The 20,733-nt window shown below is 49.7% G+C and overlaps 1 protein-coding gene and 1 pseudogene across 2 annotated transcripts; one reads left to right on the forward strand and one right to left on the reverse strand.

Annotated features, from left to right (window-relative positions):
- Nucleotides 1-4,709: 4,709 nt before the first annotated feature.
- Nucleotides 4,710-16,322, forward strand: LOC308492977 (GTPase IMAP family member 8-like; the record flags this gene model as incomplete). The annotated part of the gene is made up of 5 exons (XM_081038523.1): nucleotides 4,710-4,752; nucleotides 6,467-7,298; nucleotides 9,750-9,804; nucleotides 9,893-9,993; nucleotides 14,865-16,322. The coding sequence occupies 5 exons, from the start codon at nucleotides 4,710-4,712 to the stop codon at nucleotides 16,147-16,149; spliced, it is 2,316 nt and encodes a 771-aa protein (XP_080894649.1). The 3' UTR covers nucleotides 16,150-16,322.
- Nucleotides 16,323-19,566: 3,244 nt separating this feature from the next.
- Nucleotides 19,567-20,292, reverse strand: LOC308492978 (GTPase IMAP family member 5-like; annotated as a pseudogene). The gene is made up of 2 exons: nucleotides 20,265-20,292; nucleotides 19,567-20,135 (listed from the first exon to the last, which is right to left on the reverse strand). The product of its transcript is annotated as a GTPase IMAP family member 5-like (transcript).
- Nucleotides 20,293-20,733: the final 441 nt, after the last annotated feature.

Genomic DNA, 20,733 nt, shown 5'->3' on the forward strand with positions numbered 1-20,733 from the left:
ATATCTGATTTGGCTTACAAGCTTCCATTTCCTTTTCTGTTATGGTGTCCAACTAAAAAGCTGGCCCTGGTTCTTGTCCTGTGAAACTGAATCCTGGATACCACCTACTTGGCTGGAATTTTTAACAAGTAAACTTTGATTGCCACAATCCCCTTCTCCCCCCAAAAAGAAAGCAGGACCTACATGACACTGAAATAGTGCTTCTAAATGCTGGGGTACAGGGGGGCCAATGTCTTCCAGACAGTCAATATTATATTGAAAGAGTGATTCCCCTATAACCTCCTCTCCTCAGATGCTATTTGGATCATTTTTGTTCCTTTGTGGCCCTGAGGTGCCCACAGTTGAGCTCTGGGCGTGTCAAGAAAGGAGAGGGGACATCAAGGCTGAAGAATGGTCCCAGAAGATTTGAACTTCTTATTCCTGAAGGTCTGTTCAGGAAGGATGTTTCTCTTAAAATTTGTGAATTCAATGCTTTCTGTGCCATTTTTGCTGGGTTTATAAAGACAGAGAAGAAAACAATGGACAAGCAAATACTGAAAGAGGAGCAAGGAATTATAAGAGGTGAGGGGAGGAAGCAGGATCCTGATGGTTTGGATACCCAGGAACCTCAGGACCATGGGCAACAGAGGGGTTCCCACAATTGATGGCAAGTCAGTGAATAATAGGGGACCAAGCCCAGAGACAATGAGAAATGATGAAAAGCTGACAGGAATGTACAGAAAAATGGAGACAGAAGCAGTTACTTGTGGATAGGAAGGTGATCCTAGAAAGCCCTAGGAGGGACATGGGGATGTGAAACAGGGAAGGGAAAGGAGCCAACAGGTTGTGTTGATGAGCGTAATACCACTGCAGACACCTGGGTCTCAGGCCTACTGGGGACCGCAGCAATTTGTGTAAAATACACCAGAGAGGTCTCTCCCTTGGTGGGCAGTGGGCGATTGAATAAGCAAGGAAACCAGGGTCCTTAGCCACTAACTTCTGTCTCTGATGACATCAGCTCTCTGACAGCTTAGGCCGCTGCAGGCACTCACCAAGCATATTCTTGTGGCCAGATAAACCCTCCGACATAGAGTTACAGGTGGTTGACATGAGACAGCACATGCATGCATGGGAACAGTGAAAGGCAGGGAGTTACTGGACAGGCACAGAGAGTGTCTTCATGACAGGTACATGGTGGGTGTCAAAGACTTAGTCAAAGGCCATCTATATGGCTGGCAGTCGGGTGAGGGTAGTGGGGAGCCATAGGCCCCTCCCTCTTAAGGAAGCACTCCAGTCAGTTGTTCACCTGCAGGATTGGCCCTTGAACGACCCTGGGACTGAGTGCCTCCTTCAATTTTGTGCCTGGAACACCATAGGTGGCTCCCACTAGTGCTGGCCCTGCTAATCTAGTGGGGGAATGAGAGGCTCTCTGCCATGTCTGCATGGAAACAGTGGGAGTGTCAGCCATGCAAGAGACGCTGACCCCCAAAAAGGATGGGAAATAATGAAGGTTGAGCCTCTTCCCTACCTGAAAGAAAAATAGGCTGGCAAGAAAGAGCCGATCCCAGCCAGCAGACTAGGGCTCAGGATAGCTCTCCTTCCCACATATAGAGACAGTCAACTCCAGGAAGTTTAAGGGAGCTAGGAAAAGACACATCGTTGGTGAGTGATGTGCCCAGTCTAGGTCCAGTCCTGTTCGCCACACAATTGGCTCTTACTGACCTCACTTTCATGACCCTCTTGAGAAAAGACACAATAACTAGAATTGGTGATACCAACACAGACACCTGACTAAGCCTCGTAACAGGCTAATTTCAGATTTGTAGAAAGGTAGTCATCCACAGCATACCAGCTAGCCCTCAAGTCCTTTATTAGTGGCGGGGGGTGGGGGGTGTCTACCTTTCTTAGGAAGGATGAGACTCCACTGCTGGATTCTTCAGACAGACGGGACCCCAAAGTAGCACCGGCCAGATGGAAGTCCAATCAATAGGCTGCTGTGGAGAACCGTCCTGGGCTCTGGGGCAGGAGACTCTCTGGACCTATTTTGTAGGAAAACAATCCCTACACGTTGAAAAGTAATTGAAGATTAGATCAATAACCAATTCTAGAAGCAGAGTCGGGGCTGAGGACTACAATACCCTTCCCTTCCTCGGGGATGGCAAAATATTGGATATCAGGGGCCCTGCTAGAATCACAGGTCACCTTAGTCACAGCAGGAGGGAGGTTTTGTAGGAGAAACACTACAAACACACACCTCCATGACAAATGTTTCTGTCTCTTTAAGTTGTCAACCCTGGGCACCGCCCCCCTGGGGCTTCCTGCCCTCTGAGTCTGAGAGATGCTTACACTTCCCCATGTGCTGTTTACACAGCCTGCTGCTCGCAAAACCTAAGGGAAAGCAATAGGTCAGCGGCATCAGGGGCCAGCGTCAGAGCCTGTCGCCACTTCTGCAGGAAAGGTGAGCCCAAGCAGGGGAAAGGAGCCTGCGAGAACTAGATGTGAGGACCCAGAAGAATGCGGAGCCTGTAGGAAGCTCGCTCAGTGAGCACCTTCCTTCTAGTAGGTACCAGGCAGGGGAGCGGAATCTAGACAGTCACTGCACACTCCCAGGGGTTTAAGGACGTCCTGATTTCACACCGAGTGAATTCAGAAGAAGGGTGAGCATCGAGCCTGGACGCACTGGCTCTTCTTTGGGACGGCCTCCACTCCTTCCCTGCTCCCCTGCTGAGTTGGCCTAGGACCAGTGCAGGGAACAAAACACACTTCTGGGCAGGAAACACTCCCCGAAAGCATATTCGGCACAGGCAGCTATTTCTGGGGACGTATAGGCCAGTCTAACCTCGGAACAAGCTGCAAGGTGAAACTTCTGTGTCCATCTGGTCTGAACCGCCCAAAGCACTCACTCCGCTCTCCTCAGAGTGTCCACAAGAGGGTATCGCAGGAGGCATCGAAGGTCGAGGACAAGGGCTTCAAACCTGTGCCCTTGAACACCTGCTTCCCAGCCCAAGCTCCCAGGGCTGTGCAGGCCCTGAGCCATCTTCATTTCCTCACCTGCTCTGGATGATAAGGGGGCGGGCTAGGATAACCGAGCCAGAAGTCACATCATGGACCGAACGCATCAGAATCACTGGGTGGGGAGGGTGAGTGGTTTTTAAAGGTACAGATCAATGATTCAAAATCCCTAAGAACTATACATGTTAAAGAATCCCCGAGATAATTAACTCCCAAAGAGAGCAGGTTCCGGAAGTGCTGGACCAGCGGGTGAACTCAGTCCCTTGGAGGTTTAAGATTATCGGATTCTACGTGGGTTCCCGTCTTCAATAACTGTGCGCCTTTTGGCCTTTTGTGACCCCAGACTTGGACTCTCAGGCTTCAGAAGAACTTTTCAGCCCCACTCCAAACTCTGTGGGAAGTTCTAAAGGGCCTACCCCAGGGTCCTGGGGGCTCCCTGTACTTTCTCATCTCCACCTTTGACCAGGACTTCGGGCTTTAGCTAAATTCTTGTTCTTTGCTCTGAATCGGTGGCTGTCTCTCCATTCTGGCTCTGGCGTCAGTCATGGGAGTGTGTTGAATTCTACACACAAAATGAGGCCTGGGATGGGGGTGAACTTGACTGAAGGCTTGGGGTGGGCGGGGCAGGGCAGCTCCTGCAGAACCACGAACGCCTTTAGATCAAGGACCCGCCGAGCCTGTCATCTAAGCCCTTTGGCAGAGAGAAGCTATTCAGCCAGCCTCTCCCTCTGCTTTCCCTCGTGTGGGGCCAACGGGAGAGAATACAGTCACCTGCGGTAACCAGGTGGACGCCATGAGGAGGTAGAATGTGAAAGGGACAGTGAGGCGCAGACAGGACCCAGACGCACCACGGCAGAGGCCGAAAGGCCACAGGCGAGCGAGCACAAGGTGGCTGGACAAGGCCCTGAAATCTGCTCTGGGAGCAGCTGGGGGGTTGGGGGTGGGGTAGGTGTCCTGAGGCTGCAGAGGCAGGTGAGGAGACTGCCCTGTGCTGGGGTCTCGGGGACCACAGAAGGTTTGTATTCAATGATGACGGGTTGGGTGTAACCTCCTTACTTGGAGAAGCCTCAGCTGTGGGGGCAGGAACGGCAGGGGTGGCAGGGGACCGTCCAGTCTCCCCAGCACACGACCATGTTCAGACACTTTGACACAGGACAGATTATTTGGCTTCCTGAGAGCAGAGTCAGAAGCTCTCCGGATCAGCTTGGGAGACCTTTCTTTTCCAATTTCCAGAAACAATATTACAATTCTCTTCCTGTTTGTCTCCCAGGCCAACCACCCTAGTGGTTCCCGAAGTCATTGAGCAAATTTTCTGCTTCTCACGTTTTTCCAAAGTCTCCCTGGCTTCTCAATCTCCCCGGAAAATGTAATATCTACAGCTTTTGTCACCGACATAGAATTACCTGGGAACAATTAATATCCAACGCTTACTCACCAACATAGTGAGCGTTCCAGTCTCCCGTCTGCCCTCTCATCTGGCTCCTGAGCAGACAAAACCAAGCTCACCGAAGGCGCTCACTGTATCATTCCAACCCCAGCCCAGGCCCTTCCAATGTCTTCGCTCAACTCTGAGTCCCAGGACAAGCAGGAACCACGATGTTGTCACTGTCATGTCTGTCACCAGCTCTTTGGCTTTTGCCTGACACATTGTAGGTAGTTACACCTATTGGACGAATGAATGAACGAACAAGTTGTGTTTGGAACTCTTTCAGGTCAGCATGGGAGGACGTAAGGTGGTGAGAGATGAAGAAAGTACCTATGGTAAGAACATGTCTCGCACTGCACACTTGCCCCCACGGTGAGCTCTGGGGGATGAGGGGGTCGGGCAGACTCAGGACTGAACAGACAAGCCCCAGGGTGTCTCTGAGGTGTCTGGGGCGAAACAGCAAGGGCCCGAGATGTGCATTTTTGCTGCATCGCTGCTGCCCCTGCCCAGCTGTGAGATGTTAACGTCTTTGGCCAGCCTGCACCTCTGTTACCAAAGGGTAAAATGAGGACAGTAAACCTATTCTCATGTCCACAGAAGAGGGTGTAGAGGGTATCAGATCGTGCACTAGAGGGAGCATGATTGACCAGGTAGAATGTTAGAGAACCAGGATGGAGGGTTAAACAGGTGTCTGATTAGGAAGCAGGTTGAAGAGGGAGGAGAGGGAAGAGAGGGAGGCAGAGGGAGAGAGGGAGAGGGAGAAGGAAAGAGATGATCTCATCTAATCTCTCAACAACGCTGAGAGAGACAACTCTATATCAATATTCCCATTTTCTCAAAAAGGTTTAATGTCGCGCAGTGAGGAAATGAGAAGAGGCGTCTTTGGGTTAAGTTTCTAAGAAAGAAACAGAGACTTAATGTAGTTAAATCTCTCCGAAGGCCAGGGGGCCTCACAGTCTCAAAGGACTGGAGCCCCTAATCGACCGCCTGGAGGTTTTTATTGACACTCATGCAAGTAACACTGTTTCTTACACGGTCTGTGAGACTCATACATCATAGCAGAAAAATGTTCATTCCAATCACCCTTTGTCTGTAAACAGCCGAAGCGCAAGGTCCCATGATGTCTTACTAAGGTTTGTACCCTCTCAGAGTCAAGTCTCTCACGTTGTAACAGTTCTGTTGAGACAAGTGGAGAGAACTGATCTTTACTGTCCTCATGACCACTCACAAACAGGTGCGAGAGAAAAGCCAGAGCCAGCAGTGGCTTTTCCTAGGCAGCGGGGAGGGGAGCCAAGGCCCCTTCCCATATTTTCCTAAGGCATCTCCACTTGGTTCCACCTGGCTTGGGTTGTATCTCCCGTGAAATATCTTACCCGTCTTTGGCTGCAAACCATCTTTTGGAGACCAGACAGAGAGACATAAGGTGCAAACACAAGCATGGAACAGAGTCCCAGACAGGCACAGTCTCACAGACTCTTCTTTCCTTAAGGAAAGACAAGGGGGGGGAGGGGGGGGTCAGTTGGCTAGGCTGTTGTGTGACTACAGTTTAACACTTAGATTAAGCAATCCCCATGGCTGCACAGCTGGCGATGGCGCGGCTGCCAGACAAACCCAGGTGTCTGGGACTCCTTACAGCCCCTCACTTCCCGCCTACTGCCCCCTCCTGCCCTTCCTCCCTGGGATGGACTCGGGAGAAGTATGGCAGAGGACCCTGAAGCCGCCAACTAGGGACAGCTGTGCAAGGTAAGGCCGAGCAGGGATAACGTCTGGTGATGTCAAGTCTGGAAGTGCAAAGGGGCGTCCTCTAGAGAAACGCTCACGGGTGCTGAGCTTCCACAGGTGCACGTGGTGACGCCACAGGGAAAGAAACAGAAGGGGAAGATGCCGGGAGTGCAGGAAGCTCCGCCCAGATGAGCTCAGGGAGGGTGGGGTGGAAAGGCGCAGGTGAAGGCCCTGTTGTGCTCCTTTGTTCAGAGGGCTCCGGGGGGGCCCAGGGAAGCAGGCGGCGGTGCTCTAAGGCTTGCAGCTGACAAGTCACGTGTCCTCCAGGGTCCGAGGACGCCACGCAGGGCCTGCGGGAGCCCAGGCTGCGGCTCATCCTGGCGGGGAGGACAGGCGCCGGGAAGAGCGCCACCGGGAACAGCATCCTGGGCCAGAGGCGCTTCCTCTCCAGGCTCGGAGCCACCTCGGTGACCAGCACCTGCGAGGTGGGGAGCTGCAGGTGGGGCGCGTGGCACGTGGATGTCATCGACACCCCGGACCTGTTCAGCGCCCAGGTGCCCATCACGGACCCGGACTTCGAGGAGCGCAGCCGCTGCTACCTGCTGTCGGCGCCGGGGCCGCACGCGCTGCTGCTGGTGACGCAGCTGGGCCGCTTCACGGCGCAGGACCTGCAGGCGGCGAGCGCGCTCAGGGAGCTGTTCGGCGACGCCGTGCTGGCGCGCACCGTCGTGCTCTTCACGCGCAGGGAGGACCTGGCGGGGGCCTCGCTGCGGGACTTCGTGCGCGACACCGACAACCGCGCGCTGCGGGCGCTCGTGGCCGAGTGCGGGGGCCGCGCGTGCGCCTTCGACAACCGCGCGGGGGGCGGGGCGCGGGAGGCCCAGGTGCGCGAGCTGCGCGGGCTGGTGGAGCCCCTGGTGCGGCGCCACGGGGGCGCCCCCTACTGCAACGAGGTGTACGGCCTGGCGCAGGCGCTGGCCGGGGCCAGCCCGGAGGAGCGGCGGCGCCGCGTGGCCGAGAGCCTGGCGGGCCGCGCGCGGGCCCGGGCGCGGCGGGGGCTGCTTTCCCGGCTGCGCGCGTGGGTGGCGGCCAGGCGGCGGCGCGTGGCCGCGCTGCTGGGCGCTGCGGTCCTGCTCTACCTGCTGCTCCCCAGGCTCTGGTCCCAGGACAGGACCCACAGTCCAAGTTTTACAACTTAAGGAAACTGCTTTGAAAGGGACTGTGGAGCGGATTCGGAATTAAAGGTTCACTGCAGAGGAATCCTGTAGCGTCAGAGTTTTAATGACACAAAACTGAACACTAGCAACTTTGCAAAGGCTCCACGTTCCCTTGTTAAGTTTCACTTTTGACTATAGATTCACTTTTAAAATAAATGTCCAGCTTTAAAACGTCCTTAAAGTGTTTTAGGAGTCCCAGTGCATCTTTCCTCCCTTGAAAAATAGTGAAATGGCTGGTAGTCTTTAGGAGACAAAGGATTCCTGGCAATGGAAAAATAATCATTTTTATTTTGAGCATTTAAAGAAATGTAGACACTATCGTAGGCCGTTAGGCTGCTAAAATAAAAAAAAGCAAAGCAAAGAAATACCACAGACTAGGTGGCTTCTAAACAACAGAAATGGATTTTTCACAGTTCTGGAATTTGGAAGTCCAAGATCAGGGTGCCTCATAGTTGGGTTGTGGGGAGGGCCCTCTTGGGTTGCAGACTGATAACTTCCCGCTGTGTCCTCACGTGGTACAAGGGACGAGCCAGTTCTCTGGTGCCTTTTATAAGGGCACTGATCCCAATCATGAGGGACCCATCCTCTAATCACACCCAAGTGGTGCCACCTCCTAATACCATCCTCTAGGGCATTAGGTTTTCATAGTAGGAATTTTGGGGAGACACAGACATTCAGACCATAGCAGACAGTGACCCTCCTTATACTTTTCTAGTTCTTACACCTGAGTAGATCTCGTCGGCCTTTGTGATCCTTGTAGGTTTTTCTCATCATCAATGAAATAGACATCAGGGTCCTACATGTTAACTTCTGATACATCAGTTTTTTTACTAGCTGCAATGATTTACTACCAAAAAGATAAATGTAGCTATAATGAAAGTAAAGTTTCCAATTTTCTAGCATGTATGGTTCATGTCTTTACAAAATGAAGTAGGGTTTTGGGAAAATCACCAGTAATGTGTTCCATGTGGTTATCTATCTGGGATTTTATGCAAAAAAATAATAATCCAGCTCCTCTCTGCTCTTGGAGAACAGAGGGAGCGGCAGTGGCGTAGGCAGAAAGCTGCAGAACACGGAGGTTAGATAGGTGTGGCTGTGCTGTGGGGTTTTTCGGGGGATGAGCCAGCTCACAAAAGTTCTTGAATGCTACACCATTAGAAAACCAGATGCCATCCTTAGGTTGTGTAAAAGAAAATATTTCTTATTTCTATTTCTGAATGTGACAGAACACTTTTGAAAGGAAGTCATTGTCTTTATACCAGCCACACAGAGAAGGAAGGGCCCACACATATGTGCTTTGATGCCACATGGGGTTATGGGACCAGGAAAGCTCAGCGCGGGCTGCTGGGTTGGGATGGGCCGCAGTCAGGGGGCCCGAGGGCCATAGTGGCTGTTGCAGTGAGTTGGACTCTGTGAAGCACAGCTGGAAAAAAGACCATTCTTAATTCCAGTTTTTAGCATCCTCGGCAGCCATGCTGGGTCCACGCAGGGGCTCAGAGCCAGAGAGAGTTTCCCCTGGTGACCTGAGGGGCTCAGGGAGGGGCCAGGGTTGGGGTGACAAATGGTTCTTAATATATTATGATGAAAACAACCTCACGAGGTATGAAGAATAATTATCATTCACTTGCTTTGATTTGAAAACGGAAGGAATCTACTGAGAGTTAAATCCTGATGGCAAAAGATGGCAAAATCAAAAGTGCAACTTCCTTGTTTGCCAAGCATTTGCACCAACCCAAGCTTTCCATCCATTATAAACTGCTTCTTTACTCACCCGTTTATTCATGTTACACCACATATATTTCCTCAAATATCATAACTTCATAATTCTTTGAGAATATGGTTACAACCCCGTTACCCTCTGAAACAAAATACTTTGCTCAATTCCAAAAGAAAATGGCATTGTTTAAAATATTTTCTTTTTTCCAAATTAAGACATTTTCTGAAGTTGACAGAGTACAATGTCATGAACACGGTCCTGTTCAATTAACAGAATCCCAAGAGCATTTTGAATTGTACCTTCCTAAGCGCACACGCTCAGGTCTCGCTGTGGCTAAGATTCCATGTTAGGTCTAGAAAGCGTGGAGGGCCTCAGAGATCAAGTTCAGCTGTGAAGAAACAAGGTGGCAAAACAAGATTGAAACATCTCCAGCTGCTGAGGGGAGCGGCTGGTGCCTCCCCCCATCTCCTCAAGGACTTTTTGTGCTGCAGGGGGCTTTTCTGAACCTGGGAGTCCTGTCACCGCCTTCATCGTCTTTTGTTTCAAATATTGCTTACGTGAAGGAGACATAGAAAAGGAAATGGGAGGGGGCAAGACAAAGACTGGCTCTGACAGGAAGCGTCCCATTAAGGGAACAGCACGCAGTGCCCTCTCAGTCTCTGGGTCCTGTTTGCAGCACTTTCGCCGCCCACCCGGAGGGAGGACGTGTCCCAGGCTGCGTGGGGCGCTGGGCGAGCTCCGTACTCCCCTTTCTTCTTCTTTCCCTGGAGCCGGTCCCTGGAACATTGTCACATCAGGCCACCGGGTCCAACCTAACAGCCGGGCTTCCTGCTGCGCCGGCCGCCTGCGCTCACCGCCAGCACCCGCCCTGCACACCTTCCCAAAGCTACCAAGCACCGCGACCCGCAGCGCCCTGCGAGGTAAGAGGACCCTGGGGACTGTCCCCGCGTCATGGGGGTCTGAGAGCCCACGGCCTAGTCACAGCCTCTGATTGCTGGTGTGATCACACACAGGTTCCCCAACTTCTGGGCTCGCCCTTCGGTGAAATGGGGCGATGATGGGGAGCGCTATGGGGAACAGCAGATTTATAGTGGGGGGAGAAACAGGCATGGGAACCGCTCGCCCCACGTCCGCAGCCCATCACATTCCACAGCGCTACAGGCTTTTCTGTCTAATTGCCTACTGCTTAGCCCATTGGTCTTCACGAGACTCACAGGGTTTCAGAAAGCTGGGCTAATAATCTCATCCCATTTGACAGATGAGAAAACTGAACCTCCCCGGTTGCCCCAGGTAGTTGGGGGCATGCTTCTCAATATTCTCGCTTAACTTCTTAACCCCGCCCCCAATGAGCCACGTATTCCTGCAAGAGACCCCTGAGAAGACATTGTCTTAGGACCCCGACCTTCTGGAAACCTCTTTCTCCCCCAAGTACCCTACGCCCTTCCTCTGACACATTGTAGGACTCGACTCTGTGGCAAACAGCCTCACGCTCAGGGCACAAGGGAACAATCCGTCTGCCTGCTAAACCGTATGTGAGAGACATCACAAGAACTAAATTACAAAACAAGCGACTCTAATACCGGGAAATATAGGGACTGCGGCAAATGAGCAAAGAAGGTACTTATAAACAAGGCAGACAAGAAATAGTTTGGTTTTTCCTAAAACAGCATGAGAAAGCCTGTTTTCTCGCGCTTTGATAAAATCATGATAAAATCAGGCTCATAATTTTAAAATCAGAAGGTGCATTCTGTTCATTTCCTTCAACCCCCGGCTGAGCTTAGCCCTCCTCCGGTCCCCATCAGATGCTCTTATAATCTCGGGCTGCACACTGTGCCTGGTGCTTCCTCATGACACCTGGTCCCATTTTGGAGATTCGTCGATTTTCCTTTTCGAGAAGAAATCTGCCTCCATTCTCGATTCTCCCACGTTTGCCTACTCGGAGATTGACACAATCACAATCCTTCGGGTCTGCGGTGCTCCCCTTGGCCCCCCCAGTCTTTTCCTAGGCTTTACTCAGTCCTGTTAATATTTTGTCTACCCTGTGATCAGTTTAGCATCTCCATCAGTATCCTTTCTGACTCGTCCCTGGACACTTGGTTATTTGTTGATATCTGCCTGAAAACCTCTTCCTCAGCGGGACACTTGTGGCGCCTGCAGCCCGACCCGCTCAGAAACACCTCTGCACTGCATCTCGGCTAATGTCACCTGAGTTTGACTGACTTTCTGGGACAGGCATATCCCTCCATTTGGGTCACAATCATACTCGAGTCAGTAAAACCACCAGATTGTTTTCAACTGAAATGCTTCTATGCAGAACAACTCCTGCCCCTTGCAATTTTCTCCTTGAATAATCTTTTCTTGGAAAAACATGCATTCAAGGATTTGCAATACAATTCTCTGTGTTGTTTTAGGGGACGGGACATATTTGAAATAATCTCCTGTCCCCTTTGGACTCAAGGAGAATACGCAGGCAAAAAGAGCCACATTTTACTCTTAACTCTGTGGCCACTGTGTGATCTCGGGCAGGTCATTTGCTGCTCAGTTTCCTAACATTTTAATCGAAATGTTAAGACCTGTCTTGATTCCATCACAGCAAATTTCGGAGAACAATTAAAATAATGGACATAAAAGAACTTAGAAAATCATCAATGGCAGCACAGAGGACTCTTGCAATAATAAAGTTCATCACCAGCGTCATCATCTTTACCTCATCAACAGATTGATTCCAACCCCAGAAAGAGTCGTTTAGGTAGAAAAGGTGCCAGAGAATTTGAGCATTTTTAGCAAGAGCCAGAGTATGATTTCCTGGAGTCAGAGACAGAGTATGGAAGGTGGTGGTGAGGAAGATACTGTTTTCTGGGCTCAAGAAAAGAAAGGAAGGACGGGCTGGAAGTGGGGAAAAAGGGAAAAAGGAAAGGAAGGAAGGAAGTTGTCTTAGTATATTCTGATAATGTGAAAATGGGTGGTTTTTCCTAAGGAGGGCCCCCGCCAAAAAAAATCCACTGAATGAATAGAAAAACGTGCAAACGTTATTTCTATATAGCAGAAGCAACCTGAATAGCAAACACACGATGAAAACCATTCTGAATTCGATGTAATCAGTAAAATGCAAGTTTAAACCAAGTAAGACATCCTCATTTAAGCCCATAAGGGTGAGTAAAAAAATTAAGTCTAATATCAGCAAGTGCAAGTGAAGATTTTGGGAATTGTCACACATGGCTGGTGTCAGCATATGGTGTCAGCACTATCCTCTGACAGTCATCTCTGGCATTATCTAGTCAGATGGAAGCTGTGTATCCCAGATAAATTGTTGTACAGGAGACACACAGTATGTGGGCATTATTTTGCAGCATTGTTTGTAGAAGCAAGGGTATATTTTGAAATAGTTTGTTTGTTAATAAATAATTGGATAAAATGTTACACAAATAATGTCATTTATGTAAAAGTTTTAAATCCAAAAGCAGCACTAGATATTATCTATACAAGGAGAAACATGTTTGTAGAAGTGTAAATACACAAACGAGAATGATACATAAAAACCTCAGGATACTGATTGTCTCTGAAGGACAGAAGGAGGGAGAATGAGACTGGGGAGTTGGAAAAAAAAATCAATGGAATTCTATGTGTAATGTTTTAACTTTTTCAAACAGAATAGCTGCAGTAAAAATGCCAAAATTCTTACATTTCTTCATTGCAAATGGTGGGTTTTGTTTTATTACTGTACAATAAGTTTGTTTCATAACTGCATAATATTTAAAATGGAGTAAGTCAAATACCTCATCTTAGTTAGAGCTGAATGTCCCGTGCTTGCCTTTTCTACCGTGTTTCCCTGAAAATAAGACCTAGCCGGACCATCAGCTCTAATGCGTCTTTTGGAGCAAAAATTAATATAAGATCTGGTCTTATTATAACATAATATAAGACTGGGTATAATATAATATAATATAATATAATATAATATAATATAATATAATATAATATAAATAATGCCAGGTCTTATATTAATTTTTGCTCCAAAAGACATATTAGAGCTGATGGTCCGGCTAGGTCCTATTTTCAGGGAAACACGGTAACACCAAGAAGAGTGACACGATATTATGCCTCATTTGAGTAAAACATTTGTGCCAGTAGATGCCAATGGTTATGCCAATTTCCGGTTAACCCTACTGGGAGACAAACCTGGTGATTATTGGGACCAGGACCTCAGAGCCAGCCAGGAAAAACATCTGATTTAACACTGAGCAGGAAATGAGTTTCTCTTGAATTTGTCCTGAATGTTGATTCTTTCTCTTCAATCTTGGCACCACCTTCTCTCCACCAACTGCTCGGGGACTAACAATAAACTTGCTAGAACAGAGGAAAAAATCGCTTTGCTGTAAATGACATTCGCTTGTTTGAAGTACTGGGAATTCCTGGTCCCAAAAACTCTTTGTGCTAGATGGACATTCCAGTGGCCAAGAGGAAAGTACAATGTATCTTCCAATGGGAAGGTGGGATCAGTACAAAGATTCCTTCAAGGATTGACATGAGGGAAAGTACTGCCCATAAGACATTTGCCTACTTTGATTCCAAAATAATAATAATAATAATAATAAACATTCCACTCCTCATTCCATAACAGAATGCTTACTTCATTTCATGCCTTTTCAAGTTAGAGGGAGATAATCAACTGATTTATTTTAAAACATTTCCTGCTTTCCTGTAAGCTGAAAACAAAAAACACATTGTGCGTTGTGGTAACATAACCTAGCATCACCTGGTTTGCTTAAAGTTATTTATAGATGTTTGAAAGTATGTGACTTAGGAAACTAGCAATGGAAATGGTTTATCGAAGGAGAATTATTCTTATGGGTCTGAACTGGAGGTGTCCTCGGGCCTTACCAACTCCCATATGGACACTTGCTTTTTATTCCTTTCCTGTTTTCATTCCAGAAGACAATGGAAGGGCGTCAGAAGAGCAGCTATGGAACTATGACTGAAGGTAAGAAAACCTCAAAGTTCTCAAAACTCCAGGCACAAGGGAGAGTCACTATTCTCTCTCTACCTGTCCCTTACCTCAAACACAGTGACAGAAACCCAGTTATTTCAAACTAAAGAAGAACAGGCAACTGTTATTTGTTCTTTACTTTCCCCATTATCATCATACCCCTGATGTGTGGGAAATGTGGAAATGAAACTTCGAGTCAGAAGTTGGAGAACTGGGAACTGAATTGTGAATATGGTTTCTTTCCTTGTCTGCTCTCAGTTGAAAAAAGAAATAGGAAGTCCCCCGAAAGAAAACATCTCAGAACACTTAAGGAAAGGTAGAACTGACACAGAGTAGAAGGAATAAAATAACAGATTTTAGGAGCTTACAGTGAACTTAGAACTCATTTGGGCTCATAAGAACTCTAGAATTCCTCGGTTTCTAGACCCTTCTTCATCCCTTGAAGATTTTAGCTCTCGGCTGTGTCACCCTGTCTCCAACACCAGATGTGTTAATTTCCTGTAATTCAATCCGCCAAATAGATGACCTTTCTAGCCCATGTACTTCTAGTGGTCCTACCTTCCACTTGTCTTCAGCCACCCATCCAGCGTCATCTCCCGAATTTTGTCCTTGACATTAACTGGGGCCTTTCTGTCATCCCAGTATCAAACATCCAGCTCCCCACCCAAAGAGCAGGGACCCAGAGACCCTCAGCTGATCCTTGGTGGCAAGTCACTATGGCTCTGACATCGGAGCATTCCTTTGCTCCCAAGTTTTGCTGAGCACTTCTAGACGAGTGTGCCTGGGAAACTGAGGGTGAAAAAGAGGTGATAACATTTTCTCCTTTATGACTTCCCATCCTCTGCCTCCTGCTAATCTCACATTTATTCAGCATGAAACGGGCCTAGGCACCATCAATGGAAAAACAAGGGGACCACTTTTCTTTCAGAAAAACTGTGTGGCTCTGGGTCTAGATGAAGTGCTTGCAAACACCCTCCTTAGTGTAGCAGTGTTTACACTTGGCTATGTATGCGTCCAAGTGTGGGTTTCTTCTGTGGACTTCCTGCGATCCGAGAACCTCAAGTTGTCTGCAAACTTTTGTAACTATTCAGACCTGACTGTTCTGCTGGGAGGGAGGTCCACGGCTTCCATGAGATCCCAGGGGGTCCATGACCGAAAAATCTTAAGAATCACCTACTTAGCAAGACACAACAATTCTTTTGCAGGCAGATTAGATGATAACCACTTTGTATCCTCCTCAGTGAGGATCATCCTGATGGGCAGGTCCGGCAGCGGGAAGAGTGCCACGGGGAACACCATCCTCGGCCAGACAGTATTTGAGTCCAGGCTGGGGGCCCAGGCCGTGACCACGACATGCCGCAGGGCGACAGGCACGTGGAAAGGGAGGAAAATCCTGGTGGTGGACACGCCCCCCTTCTTTGAGGCAAATGCCCATACCCAAAATACGTACAGGGACATCGGGGACTGCTACCTGTTCTCAGCCCCGGGGCCCCATGTGCTGCTGCTGGTGACGCAGCTGGGACGCTTCACTGCCCAGGACACGATGGCAGTGAGGAGGATTAAGGAGATCTTTGGGGCAGGAGCCATGAGACACGTGGTCGTGCTCTTCACCCACAAGGAGGACTTAGACGGCGGTTCCTTGGGTGAGTTCGTGGCCAACACCGACAACTGCAGCCTACAGGGCCTGGTCCAGGAGTGCGGGAGGAGGTACTGTGCCTTCAACAACCAGGCCACCAGCGACCAGCAGGGGGAGCAGCTGGAGGAGCTGATGGCTGTGGTCGAGAGTCTGCAGAGGGAACACAAGGGCGCCTGCTACAAAAACGAGCTCTTCTATGAGGCACAGTTGTTCCTGGAAACTGTGGGGAACACCCGTGGGGAAGGCCACAGGCGGTACCTGGCCCAGGTGCAATCGCAGGTGGAAAAGCACAAGCGAGACCTGAGGGTGATCGGGACCCACTGGGCGTTCAAGGGGCTCCGCAGGGTCCACGAGTGGATGATTTCTCACCTTTGCCTATCTGCTTTTGTTCTTATAAGCCTGTTGATTTTTCTCGCAGTTTTAATTAACCTCTGCATAACTCAGAGATTCTGAGCCTTTTCAGATGATTGCTAAATCAGCTGTTTTTTCAGACTCACCGTCTCTGTCTCTGTTTATAAGGCACTTTATTTGCTTCTTACCTCATTCCACTTGCAATTCCTCTTCCTTACATGAGACATGCCATCCGTGTTCTTCAAGTGCTTCTAGATAAATAAAATCCAAGGGAAAACCATATTTCTCTCTTTTTGTTTTGTTTTGTTAGAAACTGGGGGGATAAGTAATAAACAAATTGGATGCCATCCTGAAATCTTTGGGGGCTTGCAGGAAGGTCGGTGAGTGGACTGTGATGCTGTGTGAGTATCTCGTCTCCGACCCCTACTGTACACAGTTGTGCTTTCAAGGGGAGTAACATGTTAGCATTAAAAGCTGGTCGCAGAATTCCTTAGTTTATTCAGAAACGTACTCTGATTTCATTATAGGTAGTAAGGGATGACACCCATCACCATCCTCACCCCCACAAGAGAGGGCACTGTGAGGGGAATTCTGGAGGCATGAAGGGGCCAGGGAGGAAGAGAGGAGGGCATCTGGACATGCACAAAGCAGAGAAAAGGGGTCACAGCGGCCAGATGGGGCCACGCATTGGGGCAAACAGAGTCAGTGGCTGGGAAATAAAGGAACAGAAATTTCTTCGAGCAAGGCCAGATATTGAATACTTTCAGCTTACCAGATTATGCAATCATGGACGCTCATAGAGCAAAAGGCACGTGGACAACAGTGATGTGTGAGCCTGCATTCCCATAAAACTCTGTGGACACTGAAACTGGAATTCCATGTCACTTTCAGACGTGGCACTGAAACATTCTTCTTCTTTCAATTTCTTCAACTTTTTAAAAATGTAAAAGCCCTTCCTTCTTAACTCACAGGTTGAACAAACAGGCACCAGGCCAGACGTGATCCAACCCTTGGTCTTCGAGTAAATTTCCCGTTGGCTGAGCTGCGTTATAAGGCAACCTCTTTACCTCCGAAGGCAGCACTGTCACGTGTGAGATCTGCGGGAATTTGGGGAAGGAGTGGTGTTCCACATTTCCATGGTAGCAAAGGGGAGAGGGCAGACATTTGGGGTGACATCTGAGCGGGGGTCGTGAAGTCAAGTGGAAACAGGAAATCCAATGAGGAGGTTCCCACATGGCCCCTCTTGCACCCGCTCCTTTGTGGTAGCTGCACTCTCTTCTCGTTTCGTGTGTCCCCTGGAAGGGAGGCTTGCAGTCGTCACAGGAAGCGTGGGACCGCATAGGTAAGTGATAAGCTTCTACTGGTAACAGGGGTGTCATTCTGATCTGCACAACTATATCACATAACTGATTCCAAACCCATGCAGGGAGTGTCACATGTAAGCTCCTCAAAGCCTGGACATCCTAAGGAACTCTGAGCCCTCAGACCCAGGACCACCTCCTCAGCACAGTATCCCCACATTGTCCAGCCGTCCTTGGTCACTCCCTTCCTGGACTTAATTCAGTCCCGCAGCAAGACATTTATTGTATAAATACTGAGCGTCAGGCTCTGTGCTCAACACCAGGAATCTAAGACAAATAATGCAAAGTTCCTGCTGCACAAACACGACTGTGGCAGAGGGATGAAGGCATGTAAAAATGGGGTATGAGAGACATTTGGAGATAGGGCATCAGCCAGAAGGAGAACACTGGGCTCGGCCAAGCCTCCCTAGACAGGGTTAGGTGCTTGAACTGCGAGGACCAGGCTGGCCTCTCCAGGCGTCACTTCAGGCCGAGGGAGGCCAGTCAAAGCGGGGACTGTGAACCAGCACACGGGAGGGGGTGTGAAGGGACACATGGGACTGGGCCAGGGCCTGTGTGTCACCCTCAGAGTTCGTGGGCTGTCTTGCAGCAAACAGGAAGTAACTGGCGGCTTTTCAGCAGCTCAGCAGTTTCAGGAGATCACGCTGCTGCAAAGTGGCAGTTGAACTGTGGAAGCGTAAACCTGGGGACAGGGATCACGCGTAGAAGAAGAAAAGAATTCCATCCCAAGGACTGGGGCCTGAGCCATAACAAAAGGAGTGGGGTGCAGAGAAAGAGCACCAACGGGAGACACCGAGGGGGTGGAATCCATACAATGTGGTCACTGATGGCAGTACCGGGGACGGAACCAGGTTTCCGTCTTGGGCCACCCTGTGACACCTGGCTCCCTTCACTGCCCTGGGCCTTCAGAAGGAAAGGGCTGATCAGAGGACATGAGGACTTTTGATCTGAAGCCCTGGAAGCCCTGTGGGGCATGTCCTGTCCTCCAGCAGACAATGGCTCATCTCATCCTCCCTCCAGGGAAGGTATCCAGACCAGGAAGTACTAGGGAGCAGGGCTGCAGGTCAGCTCCCGCCAGAGGTGCAGATGGGCCAGTCCCAGGCCGCCCAGCCGGGCTACAGGGCAGCAGCAAGGCGTCTCTTCCATTAGAAGCAATGTCACTTGGTCATCCAGATGACATTTCACCTTTCTCGATTTCCAGGGGAAGCCAAGCGGGAGAGTTACCCAAGAATATTTCACAGTAAAGAAGGAGAAAGGGTCTTGTTAATCCCTGACTCACACGTGAATGTTCGCCAAAGGAATTCTCCAGAAAGTATTCAGATGTGAGCTCTGTTTTCTCCCCGAAATGGGAAAGGAACCACAGACACTTGACTGGAGGCAGTCGTACTTCCTCCATCCTCTCCCACTGTCATCCTCCAAAATAATACGACTAAAACCATTTTCACTTTATTCAGGATTCAGTGAATGTAGCAGGCATTCTCGGAACTAGCAGAAAGAAAGCAGTTTATTTATTCACACCACTTCCTCAAAGGAAGTGTGAGAATGGGGAACTTCTGAGAGATTTAAGGATTTTTTTTTTCTTTTAAGGAATATGGAGATCTCTTCATTAGCTCAAATGTCTTCAAATTCAGGGAAAAGAGACCCCAAACTCAGATAGCTTAAACAGTAAGGGAATTTATTGGCTGAAACCCAGAGATGGGAAGGCTTCAGTGGCTTGGGCCTATTCTGCTTTGAAGTGTTGCTATCAACCTCAGGCTGGGAGCCCAGGGCTGCTGGAGTGAGTTCCAAGCATCGCACTCAGACCCACCAGAGCCCAGAGGAACAACAGAGACTGTCTCCCTCTGTGTGTCTCTCCTGGGAAAGGAGAGAGCTGTGACCCCACATCTACAGACCTGTACTCGCTTCTCCTTGACCTGCATTGGATTCCAGGCCCATCCTGAACTAGTCTCTTGCGAAGAGAACAGTCCAGAGCTCCATGGGAGAGGCAGAGGCCTGAACCAAACCCAGAGGCTATAGAAAAGAAGGGAAATGGGAGCTGCGTAGACAAAGCCCGCCCTCTACAGACCGTGAGAATTAATTTCTGAATTGAGGACACACAGAAGAATGAATCCATGAGGTGATTTCAGGAAATGCTCCGACACACAGACGACATACAGAATCAAAGACAAAAGCAGGCGATCAATAACATAAGAAGAATAAGTAAGCTGCACCAAACGAAACAAACGCACAGCTCATAAGGCACAAGAATCCACTTGTGGACCCTGCGGAGCCCTTTGAATGCCCAGTGGGTCCCGATCACCCTCAGGTCTCGCTTGTGCTTTTCCACCTGCAATTGCACCTGGGCCAGGTACCGCCTGTGGCCTTCCCCACGGGTGTCCCCCACACCTTCCAGGAACAACTGCGCCTCATAGAAGAGCTCGTTTTTTTGTAGCAGGCGCCCTTGTGTTCCCTCTGCAGACTCTCCACCACAGCCATCAGCTCCTCCAGCTGCTCCCTCTGCTGGTCCCAGGTGGCCTGGCTGTTGAAGGCACAGTACCGCCTCCCACACTTCTGGACCAGGCCCTGCAGGCTGCAGTTGCTGGTGTTGGTCAGTACTTGCCCCCTAAGTCCTCCGTGTGGGTGAAGAGCACGACCACGTGTTTTATGGCTCCTTCACCCTCCTCACTGCCACCGTGTCCTGGGCAGTGAAGTGTCCTGGCTTTGTCACCAGCAGCAGCACACGGGACCCTCAACAATAATTGAGAAAGATGAGAAAAAACTAGCTGTTTTTTGAGAAGGAACCACTTCCTTTCACTTCTCTTTCTGTGCAGGCTGGATTAGCAGCAATTTAAGCCTCTAATTCTTCCAAGAAATGACCTGCCACTAGCTGTGTGGCAAAGCACATCACGTGATGCGCTCCAGAGGGGCTGAGGCCCCGCCCTCCCAGCACATCCGGTCCTGTCTGTGCTCCCGGATTGCTGGGAACCACTGCAAAGGGGTTGCCACTGCTTTTTGGTACCCTCTCATCCCACCGTCCTGCGAGCAGATGGCTTTCGGTCATGGCTGTATTACGTGCCCCTAAAGTCTCAGTTTCCTCATAATTAAAAGGAGTAGATGGTGCCACCTAATTTCTAAGGTCCCTTCTATCTCTAGGAGTGGAGGCATGGCAGCTCCAGCCTTCCCTCCCTCTGCCCCGCCTCTCCCCTGCCTTCTGTTTGAGGACTATGCCAGTGGGTGGGGAGGCTTGAGGAGAGACTCCAGGCCCTCCACTTTAAAACTCCACTAAGGAGGCCATGCGGCACATTTCAGTAGTTCTGTGCCCCTCAGCACAGCCCCCTGCCTTGGG

This window comes from Rhinolophus hipposideros (genome assembly GCF_964194185.1).
Source record: "Rhinolophus hipposideros genome assembly, chromosome: 25".
NCBI classification, from domain to species: Eukaryota; Metazoa; Chordata; class Mammalia; order Chiroptera; family Rhinolophidae; genus Rhinolophus; species Rhinolophus hipposideros.